This window comes from Pundamilia nyererei, unplaced genomic scaffold (assembly GCF_000239375.1).
Source record: "Pundamilia nyererei isolate P.nyererei 1_Seehausen unplaced genomic scaffold, PunNye1.0 scaffold00229, whole genome shotgun sequence".
Classification (NCBI taxonomy): domain Eukaryota; kingdom Metazoa; phylum Chordata; class Actinopteri; order Cichliformes; family Cichlidae; genus Pundamilia; species Pundamilia nyererei.
This window is the reverse complement of record NW_005187630.1, coordinates 484255-495592: the sequence shown is the minus strand read 5'-3', so window position 1 is coordinate 495592 and position 11338 is coordinate 484255. Positions and strand designations below refer to the sequence as shown.

The window sequence follows — 11338 nt, the reverse complement described above, 5'->3', positions numbered from 1 at the left end:
GCTGCCGAGCGTCCTATGACGTAATTAGTATGTGACACGAACGCTACAACATAGGTGGACGTTGACGATATCCCTGCTGCTCGGTGTGTGGCTTTCCGTCAGACTCGGGGAGCACAGTGTGTTGCCGGGTTTCAAAAATGGCAGTTTTGATTTTTGTGAACGAGGCGTCACTCGATGAGTTCAGCCAATCGGTGGACTCAAACGAAAGCAAATGTGTGAATCCATTTTTTTTTTTTTCTTCCTCCTTTCATCGTCTGCTCGTGTTCAATGCTTTCATTGCCATCGCAGTAGTTTTGTGTTTGTTGGTCTCTGTGCTTTGGGACAAAATCATAGATCATAAAATTTCAGCTGGTTCCTGATCTGGAAGTGATGGGCATGTTGGAAAATATGAGTGGTTAATTGGATTTTATTTATTTAGTTTTAATTAATGGCTGCAGAGGGACAAACACATTTTTCTGCCATTGAAAAGTTGTCACACAGCACTGAGGAAAAACTGCTTACAGATATTTCTTTTCAGTCCCGGTGGTTTTCCTATGGAAGGGCAAAATCTGTTCACGACCCTCACCAATGTAAACCTTTAGCATGAATTACAGTAAAAGGTCCAAATCTAGAAACGATTGGAGTGCAGTACCAGGTAGCACGAAGAAAAGCGCACAGATACAAATGGAGAACTTTTAAAAATGTATTTATTTTTTTCAATGAAAATCACAATTTCTAGATTTTTGTAGGAAAAAGGACATTGGTACATTCAAGTGTAAAAATAAAGCTGAGTTAATCAGAAGTGTTCAGACCTCGTTGTTCTGGACAGGTGACACGAGGTGCTTTTAAAGGCAGGTTTATGTTTCAGCTCTCACCGAAGTGTCGCCTTCGCTTTTCTCCATTCAGATTAAAGAATGTGCCGCGGAGGAGCTGGGGAAAGGTTACCTGGTTTCCTGCCTTGTAGATCACCGTGGCAACATCACCGACTACCAGTGCAACCAGTACATCACCAAGATGACCACCATTGTTTTCAGTGACTACCGGCTGATCTGCGGCTTCATGGGCAAGTGTCGCGATGACATCAACACGCTGAAATGTGGCAGCATCAGCACCGGAGAGAAGGTGAGGAGAAGGGATGTCGGACTTCAGAGAAAGAAGCTTGTTGTGTTTGACTAGTGCTGCTTGGTTATTGGTGGAGTAACATCTGTGTCGCTGACTCGTTGTTTTTGGCTCTTATTTACACTCATGTTGTTAGATGTATAAATAATGGGTTTGTATTCAGAACATTTGCTTGATTAGATAATTCTCTACTTTATTTTTCTTCTATTTTTTTTAGGAGATGGAGATGAGATTGTAGTCAGTAATGCTCTGCACATTGTTATATTGCCCATTAACTTGAGTCAATACCTACGAACCAATAATCTGCCATGTTTGTTGTTGTTTTTTTGGGGGGGGTGGGGGGAAATCATGCATTTCATTTGTATGAGCTGTTAAAAATGAATGTTATTAGTTTTTAATGTTTATTTCAACTTGTTTTTTGTTTTTGCTTGCCTATGATACTAATGTGAACCTATATCGTGACAATTATTGAAAACATTCAATACAATACAAAAAAGTGAAAATATTGACGCGAGCTCTAGTCGCAGGTTCATATAAATCGAAGCCCTAACTGTTATAAATTTGGTTGAATTAGACAAGATCTTGCAGGAGAAACTATAGCTGGTTGTCAGGAATCTTATGTTGATGTGTCCAAAAAAACTGCAGCACCAAATGGACTGCTGCACACACCACAGTTGAAGTAGTTTGTGCTGAATGAGCGCTCCCAGATGCCTCAGGATGTGTTTCTGATGCTGGAGGGTGAATTTGTGGTGCTCGACTTGATTAATGTTTCAAATGGAAATCACACAGTTGTTGCAGGCTTACAGCAGAGGTTTAAAAATGGCGGCCTCTCTGGAGGTGTGTCGATGTGTCAGAGAAGATGACATGAGATCTAACTACGCCTTAGCTGTACATCGAAGATTGTTTATAGTGCTGCTCATATTCTTACTGACCTGCTGGATTTTGGTCGGAGAGCAGATAAACTCAAAGTGGACTGAGCTCAAATGAGAGAAGAGGAGTTTGTAGCAGCTTGTCAGCGAGCAGAGCGAATCGATCTTCCACTGAACGTGTTTCCCTGCCGCAGAGCTCCATAAGCTCCTCAGACACACACTTATTATCACGTTGGCACGATTAGAGCTCAGAGAGGATGATTTATCTGTGGGCGGGAGTGCTTTTAGTTTCATTATCAGAAATTTGTCACAGTGGCTCTGAGTGGAAATCGGACAGACCATGTTGGCGCTTTAACTTCTCGCACACTGAAACGACACGAGGCAGGATTGTTTATGAACTGATTCTCAAAATGAGAAAATGTGTTATTAACTCAGCTTTAACTTGATGTTAAACTTTAAAATCAAGCTTCAGCTCTCTACTTTGTGAAATTAATCAGAAATTTGTCTTCCACCTGTTGTTAAAACTAGATGGTTGAGATGAAACGACTGTTTGCACTCTCCTAGATTCCTGAAAATAAAAAGATGAAGCCCATCTGGACTCTTATCTAGTCCTTGATCTCACAGGCTTAAAAGACAAAGGAGGAAGCAAAAACTGAGGAAAAGGAGCGCGCGCAGTAGCGAGTAAAGCCATTGTTTTATAGATGAGGTGTTTATGTGGATTTGGACGGGAAAGCAAACCCTGAGCCTCCTGAGCATTTAGCTGACAAAGAACAAATGTTTTCTAAGAGCAGAAGCACAAAAGGTCGCTGAAACTGTGTTTAATTTATTTATTTTCTGCAGCTGACCTCTGTATTTGGTGATATCTCACCATACGAAGCGGCCCGGCTTCTTGTAGATAGCTTGTTGATATCATTTCTTGGCTTATCTGTAGAGCTGACAAAGGAGATGAGGTTGGTGTGTGTCATTGAGAACTGCATGACCCAATGTGCATGTTCTCTTTGACACATTACATAATAGATGGAATAAATAAAAATAAACTGGTGCTGTTCAATTCAGTTTACACCAACTCCAATCAACTTTGAATAAGTATAAAGGAGACATTTCAAATGCACCAACTTGTTTTGACCACCCACCTTTCCCACTGACTGATATGAGCCTTTACCCACAATGCATTTCTTTAAGTTGCATTGTGAGTTTCTGTTCCTCACAGGCAGGAAACTGCTGCACTTGTAATAATTCATGATATTGGGGCACAAAGCTGGAAAAAGTGTAGATATCTGCTGGACTAATGAAGTAATAATGTTAAAATAGCTGCTGTCTGGAAACGAATCCTTGTCGTACCGGAGCTGAGCCACACCGGCAGTAGTAACTGTGGTACCTTTGCCCTCCTCACAGGACGTCCACTCTCAGGGCGAGGTGATCGCCTGTTTGGAAAAAGGTTTGGTTCGTGAAGTCGAGGACCAGGCGGGGGCGCACGTCATCAGGGAGGAATGTAAAAAGGCCATCATGAGAGTCGCCGAGCTCTCCTCCGACGACTTCCACCTGGACCGCTACCTCTACTTCTCCTGCAGAGACGACAGAGAACGCTTCTGTGAAAACGTAAGAATCCTTTATTCTAGAGCTCAGAGGATTCTTTTATTCAATTATTTTAAATTGATCAGTAATACTCTTAAATGTCACATTCTGGAAAGACTTTCTAACGTTCTCTTCTCCCGATCTACCTTTTTTAAAAAAAAAAAATTTCTATATCCTATTTAAAAAAAAAAAAACTGCTAAATTTGTATTATTTGTAAGCTGAAGTACCATCCAACTAGGGTCTTCTCAAATTAACGTCCCTTTGTTTCAAGATGAGCTAAAATGTGTTTCTCTGAATGTGCAGATTAGCCGAGACTATATGACGTTAGCACGAGAGGTTAACGATCAGAAAAATCCAGATGTTTTTATTTACTTTGAAAGTTAGAAGACAAACCTTTAAACTGTGTGGGAGAAATTACTTTGTGAACATTCAAATTAAAATGAACTAACAGTACCTGACAGTATCAACTACACAACTACATTATTAAATATTATAATGGAAGACATTATTCATTTGTTACTCGCTCAAAAAAAGTTCTTCAGTGGATCCAAAGTGATAAACTATAAAGAAAGATTGCGGTTTTCCCACGTTGGTTTCTTTTCACTGACTCCTGAACTGAATTGAAAGTTCACGTTAAAGACGTCATAGTTATCTCTGACTGCAGGCTCGTTTGTGGTTCCTGGGACATTTAAAATTAGAATGTGAGGTAGAGCCTTCAGCTTTCAGGCCCGTGTGCTCCGAACCCAGCTCCCAGTTTGGATTCAGCTGCTCTACTTTTTAAGATTAACCTTCAGTCTTTCTGTTTTTTTGATAAAGCCTATAGTTGGTTAGTTAGTTGCTGCCTTCTGTGTCACATGGGATAAAGAGAAGTTGTAGTTGTTGCCTAACATTAGTAAAGCACCTTAAAATGACTGAATTTGAAAGTTGATGAACTTTTTCCTTTTTTTTTTCTTTTCAGACTCTGGCTGGGGAAGGAAGAGTTTACAAATGCCTCTTCAATCACAAGTTTGAGGATTCCATGTCTGAGAGGGTGAGTGCCATTTACTGTGTCCACATTTTATTTATAGAGATTTTTTTTCCTCTACAAAATACTTAAAATGAACCTTTTCCATCTCCTGGTGAGGGGAAAAAGTCTTATAGTGATGATGGTTACAGAACAATGAAGTGTACAAATTGTGATGGATACGGCCTTCCTGCAGATTAAAAGTCAGACTCGTTGAGCATTCAGTTGTGTAATAAGTGTCTGTGTATGTTGTGTGTCATCAGTGCCGCGAGGCGCTGACCACCAGACAGAAACTGATTGCTCAGGACTACAAGGTCAGCTACTCGCTGGCCAAAGCCTGCAAGTCGGACCTGAGGAAGTACCACTGCAACGTGGACACCAGCATGCCCCGAGCGAGGGAAGCTCGCCTGTCCTACCTTCTGCTGTGTCTGGAGTCAGCCGTCCATCGAGGTGAGCAGACCTTTATCTGTCGCTCTTGGCTCCAGCAACTAATTAATGTCCCTTTTTGTTTGTGTGGCACTCAGAGGCCACTGAGAGCTCAATTACATGTCAGTCATTGCTCTGTTTCTCCACTACGAACCTGCTCCTGTTTATTTTGCTGAAGACTAGTCTGAGGCAGACAAAGTAAAACTGTCGAGTTTGTGTGAGGGTAGAAGGTTAGTTTCATTTAACCTCAGAAGTCAGTTTCCAGGTTGGTTCCTCGAGTTGTTTTTGTGAAATGTGTTTGAATATTTTGTGCTTAAACGAGATACCACAGCTACAGTGTGTGTGTGTTTTTCAGGTCGTGTGGTCAGCGGCGAGTGTCAGGGTGAGATGATGGATTACAGGCGGATGCTGATGGAGGATTTCTCTCTGAGTCCTGAGATCGTGCTGCACTGTCGCAGTGAGATTGAGAGTCACTGCTCCGGTCTGCACCGCAAAGGACGAACGCTGCACTGCCTAATGAGGGTCGGCCGAGGAGACATGGGCGCCATCGATCCCAGCTGTCAGAAGGCGGTGAGATGGCATTTATAATATTCACTGTATGGTTACAGAAACATTTACATAGATATCACTGTACAGATTTACCTGCATGAACACAACTCTGTTTGACCGTCCCACAGCCATATTCCTACATGTCCCAGAATGTCGTGTAATGTCTTGCGCTCACTTTTTGATTTTATTATGATATTTTTTCCGTCCACAGCTGCAAACGTTGATCCAGGAAGCCGACCCCGGGGCCGACTACCGCATCGATCGGGCGCTTAACGAGGCCTGTGAGTCCGTCATCCAGACCGCATGCAAACACATCCGCAGCGGCGACCCCATGTGAGTCCTCGTGGAGGGAGAGGGATCCAGCAAATAGAAATCCTAAAATTTGACACAGTAGAAAGTGCAATGATCCCACCTGCTGTATGATCATGTGGATAAAAACCTGAAGAAGAACCGACCGTTCAAGGTCTTATGGCTGCTGCGCCGTGTGGCTGAGATGTGAATGCGTTTGTGTTTCCTGATCCTGCAGGATCCTGTCGTGTCTCATGGAACATCTGTACACTGAGAAGATGGTGGAGGACTGCGAGCACAGACTGCTGGAGCTGCAGTACTTCATCGCCAGAGACTGGAAGTAAGTCCTGCCGACAGGCTGAAGAAAGTCTGTTTTCGACATTAATGAGGTTCAGATGATCATCTTCAATTTAGTATATCAGTTTATTGGTATTTGGTAATTGATCATTTTAGATGTATTGCTTTTTAACAAGGCTGCTGTAAAAGTATTCTTGGTTAGTTGATTGCCTCCATTTAATACTGCGACCATAGATGGTATAAAAACACTTGTTAGTAAAGTGCTGATTGGAAGCCTTGAGAGTTTTGCTGTTGCCATCTGCTTTGAAGTGAAAGTTGACAAGTGAGGATCTGAAGTGAACCTGAATTTAGGGAGGCATTTAGACGGGGTGGTTTTTCTCATAGATGTCTGTGGGACTGGAAGGATTTTTACAACCACAAGCACCGCCCCCCTGGTTTTTTTTTTTTTTTTAAAGTAGGTTTAAGACAGTTCTGCATTGGTTTTACGTTTCAGAGCCAGGATCTTCGTCTATCTTTTATTCTGTCTGTGCTTTAGTCCCAAAGAGACAGCTGCAGGTATTAATCTGCCTGTTACATCCTGTGTCGCTGCTTAGGTTGGATCCGATCCTGTACAAGAAATGTCAGTCCGATGCATCCCGACTCTGCCACACTCACGGCTGGAATGAGACCAGCGAGTTGATGCCACCTGGTGCCATTTTCTCATGCCTGTACCGCCACGCCTACCGCTCTCTGGAGCAGGGACGAAGGGTGAGTCTCTGCCGTTGATTTAATCTAATGATTAAATGTGAAGATTACAGCACTTGGAGATCTCCAAGTGCTGTTTTAGATTTGTTAATAGAACGGTTTGTTTCAGGAGAGGTAACTGTAAAGCACAAAAGCCTGGCTTATAGGGCATTCATGCAGCCATAGGAGCTCTGTATTTACATTAGGAAAGTAGACTAATTTTATAAAGAGACTGTGCACTGTGGCTCAGTGAAGTGTTGCCTTAATTGTGTGACTGCTTACAGTATTGCAATTAGTACAGTGTACATTTTGTTTTCAAATGAGCACTGCAGTTTTTTGGACTAATTTGGACATTTTTATGCCAAATAAGCGATTTACAGGGGGAACGTTTTGTATACTCTCAGTGGCTTGAAAGGCCTCTGAATTCAAATTAGTTAAAAAAAGTGCATTTTTCTACAGTTTAGGCTTTTTAAATAAAAGGTCATTTAAATGTTCCTTGCTTTAAGTTTTCTGTGTCTGCACAGTTGTTTCTGTTTTTGTTCTCAAGGTTGTGACTTATCTGTAGGCTCAGCCTAAAAGTGCAGATACAGAAGTTAAACCCTTGTTTAGTCTGATGAATTTCTGCCAAATGTGAAAAATACTGGAAATGTTTGCAGTTTGAAGGCGGTGAAGACAGCTGTGACGAATTCAGATGAAGTGACTTTAATCTTTATTTAATATAAACGCACAAAGTTGCTTTAAGCCTGAACTGACAGCAACTTGCATGTGTGAAGAGGTAAATGTAAGGTGCCAAATATATACAGGAAGTCTCTGACCACAGAATGCTCTCGTAGTTCCCCAGTGGGGAGTCTGAAGCGGAAAACCATGGTTCGATGGTGAGTACCTCTTACTGCTGCTGATCTCATGATGCTGCTCACAGAATCACATCTTGGATGATTACTGGTGGTTTGTAGAGGAGAAGTGATTGTGTTGGATAATTCCCACCCACTCTCAGTGCATGTGGGAGCTGGCTTTTAATTGCTGAAGTGAGCTGCTGAACCCTGAAGTGAAGAATCAATATGACAATCCACTTACGGAAAACTTGGTGATGCTGATGATTCAGCTGCAGCAAAATTAAGCCTTTGATTAAAACAAGCAGTGTAGGAAACGCTGGCTGTGTTTAAGGTGATACTCCACCCAAAATGTGTTTTTCCAGTCCTGCTGAGGCTTGTAACAAGTTGTGTGAAATTAGTTAAACACCCTATGATGTTACAGAGAGAACCTTGCTAATCTAATTACCCTCTGTGTAGCATCTGGCAGTGGTGGGGAGGAAGAATTCCCTTTTGACAGGAAGAAACGTCCATGAAAACCAGGAAGTTGTAAAACGCTGCAGTACCTGGAATGTCCACTTGAGGCTTGAGTGTAGAGTCGGTCCCCATAGACTAAACATGTTGTAAACATGTTTACAGCCTGCTGCAAAAAATGTTTTGGCCTGTATGGGAAGTTTCACACACCTTGAGCAGGTGTCTGTGCTCCAGCGGTCATTAATATCAATGCATTTTAGTAACCTGGGAATGTGCAGCTGCATTACAAGTACAGACTGGAGAAATACAGTGTGACAAAATCATTAATAGCTTTTTAAAGAGCTCAAAAATCGCAAAGACCTGTATACAGTGCAACACTGATAATGAAGACTTGATTAGTAGAAAGGCAATGCTGCTCTCCGCCATTGTCGTCTTTGTTAATGAGAAATAAATGGTGAAAAACAAGTGCCACAAAAGTATTAACGTTTAATGTCAATATCACACTCACATTTTATCTGTTAATACTGAATTAAACGTACAAATCTAAAGGCTTTTGAGGATTAAATGTGAAGGACAGACACACTGAAAATCTTGGGTGGAGTATCATTTTACAGTGTCCGTGATTAACAGCAGCCGATACTTTGGTGGGTAATTTGATGACGATGTCGTCATCGTCGTCCTCCTGCAGCTCTCCCGGGACTGCAAGGTGGAGGTGCAGAGGATTCTCCACCAGAGGGCGCTGGATGTGAAGCTGGACCCTGAGCTGCAGAGGCGCTGCATGACTGACCTGGGAAAGTGGTGCAGCGAGAAAACGGACGCCGGGCAGGAGCTGGAGTGCCTGCAGGACCACCTGGACGACCTGGTTGCTGACTGCAAGGAGGTGGTGGGAAACCTGACCGAGATGGAGTCAGAGGTTAGCTTGTCTCCGCACACTGCAGTTTCTTTAAAGCGTGCAACGTGCAAAGCATTAGGCACAAACATGAGACAACTGATGTTTCCAAGGTTCCTTTGAGGCATTAAAGGTATTAAAATCAAAGGAAGTAAGGGCTTGAAATGAGTTTTGCATAAATTTTCTGTATGTAGTTAAAGATGATTAAGGATGATTAAAAAAAAGACTTGGCCCTTTTTTATAGGTGTTTACAAACCAGTTTCCAGTTGTCTGAAAAGTTGTATTATTTGCACTGAATTACTGGCAGGCAGCAGGTGGGGCACCAACCTGATAATTAACTTCTCAGTACAGTACGCAGACATTTGGACTGAAATAGTGCGTTTGAGCCGTCCCACTCTGATAAAAGCAGGTAAACCTGAACTGGCTGAAGTCATTTTGAGTTTGTGATTTCCGTCTGCAGGATATTCAGATTGAGGCGCTGCTGATGAGAGCTTGTGATCCCATCATTCAGGCCCACTGCCATGTAAGTATGAACTGATGAGCACATCTTCCTTCAAACTTCAATTCTTTGGACATTTTCTGTGTTTTGGTTGAATATACTAAGTTTGGTTGAGACTCTACAACAGCCTCCAAGCAAACTGATGTTCCTGTGACTGAAGCTGCGACGCGTAACGTTTTTCCTTAGCAGGTCAGAGATGCCATATACTCAACAATGGAATTGAAGCATGATGCACAAAAAGCTGAAGGCCTGCCAAGGAGGATATTTTGCAGTCTAGTTAAATTAAAAAAAATTCATCTGTAACAGCAAAATCAAATTTTCTCTTGTGGACAGTCCCCATGCTCTTATTTTGAAAATTCTCTGCAAACCAGCAGTCCTTTCACAGCTCATGTTTTCCTTCCAGTAGGTTCATCTTTTCACAGTTGTGAGACAATCATTTCCAAAGCTGCCCTCTTATTTATTGCCATAGTGTTGTCTGGTTTATTAATATATATGTGCTTCTCCTTTTGTGCCCCCCTGAAGTTACAACTTCTGAGGGGTTATTTGTTTGTTTTTAGGATGTTGGGGGCTGGACTGAGATGGTCCCTGACCTGGGTTTTCCCATGTGTGGTCTAAGTTCTTGACCACAAAACAAAATTTCAAAGTTTCTGTGTTTGGTCAAAGCTGGCACCACACGAAGAGCTCGCTGTACTTTGCTAAAATGCTCATGAACAAGTTCTCGTCACACTGAGAGGTTATTTTTGATCAGATGAATAAGACGGTGACTTTTATTTTTTAACTCACTTGAACCATCTTGCATCTATGCAGTGTGCAGGAAATTATTAAGGCACTTTAGAGGAGAAGCACATTTTTCACAGCTCTTTCAAAGCATCTTCTGCTAAATACAGCATGTTGATTACTTTTGTCAGTTTCAACATATTTCAGAGGAAGTTGTCGATGAGTTCAGTCTTCCTTCTCCTTTTCTCTGTGCGCCTGGCAGGAGGTGGCTGATAACCAGATCGACTCTGGTGATCTGATGGAGTGTTTGGTTCAGAACAAACACCAGAAGGAGATGAATGAGAAGTGTGCCGTGGGAGTGACACACTTCCAGCTGGTGAGCAGACTGATGGAAATGTGTTGGTGCAGGAGTAGAAGAAGAATGAGCTCCTAATGTTTTGTTATGCAAAATCTTATCAGTTTAGAAAGGCTGTAATATTCCTGCAGCTTCTTGAAATCATTAATAACCAACTGCTCTGACTGCCCTTCTGCCTGTCCACAGATTCAAGTTAAAGATTTCCGTTTTTCCTACAAGTTCAAGACAGCCTGCAAGGAAGACGTCCTCAAACTGTGTCCCAACATCAAGAAGAAGTAAGACAAATACAGACTTGAGCAAAATCAGCCATAGAAGATATTACAAATACAAAAAGCACCAGTATGTCCAACAGTTGATTGGATATGTGACCATACAATCTGAATCTACTGTCTGATTGGGTTGTTTTTCTAAACATACCCTCAGTTTTTAGGTGTTCGTGTTAGTGGTGTCCAGTCAGATACAGTCCTGTTAGACCTGCTGAGGTTTCCAGCTCTCTGTGTTTCAGAGTGTGACCGATGGCTGAATTATACTGTGAGCTGCCAGCAGCCTTTTTCCATCCAGCAGTCCAAACACTGAGGACAGTTTCACATGTAGGATATTTTTTAAAGGAAATTATCTGGATTCACAAGCCTTAGAACTCAGCACTGCTCTGTGATCACTTCTAAGTTGTTGTTTCTGGGTTTGAGAATGTAAATGTTGTAGAAACCTAAGATTGTAACACTGCAGTTGGTGGAAATGTATATTTATGCGTAGGGATGGGTACCGG

General features: G+C 42.1%; 1 protein-coding gene across 3 annotated transcripts in view; it reads left to right on the top strand.

The window, feature by feature from the left end:
• Positions 1–11338, top strand: part of LOC102200340 (Golgi apparatus protein 1) — a 38863-nt gene that overhangs the window by 16634 nt on the left and 10891 nt on the right. For all 3 annotated transcript variants that reach the window (XM_005748772.1, XM_005748771.1, XM_005748770.1), the window contains exons 4-15: positions 886–1101; positions 3363–3566; positions 4502–4573; positions 4810–4996; positions 5328–5542; positions 5733–5854; positions 6048–6149; positions 6700–6853; positions 8801–9025; positions 9462–9524; positions 10480–10593; positions 10759–10847. In XM_005748772.1, coding sequence (XP_005748829.1) covers positions 886–1101; positions 3363–3566; positions 4502–4573; positions 4810–4996; positions 5328–5542; positions 5733–5854; positions 6048–6149; positions 6700–6853; positions 8801–9025; positions 9462–9524; positions 10480–10593; positions 10759–10847 — 1763 coding nt within the window. The remainder of the gene's footprint in view (positions 1–885; positions 1102–3362; positions 3567–4501; positions 4574–4809; positions 4997–5327; positions 5543–5732; positions 5855–6047; positions 6150–6699; positions 6854–8800; positions 9026–9461; positions 9525–10479; positions 10594–10758; positions 10848–11338) is intronic.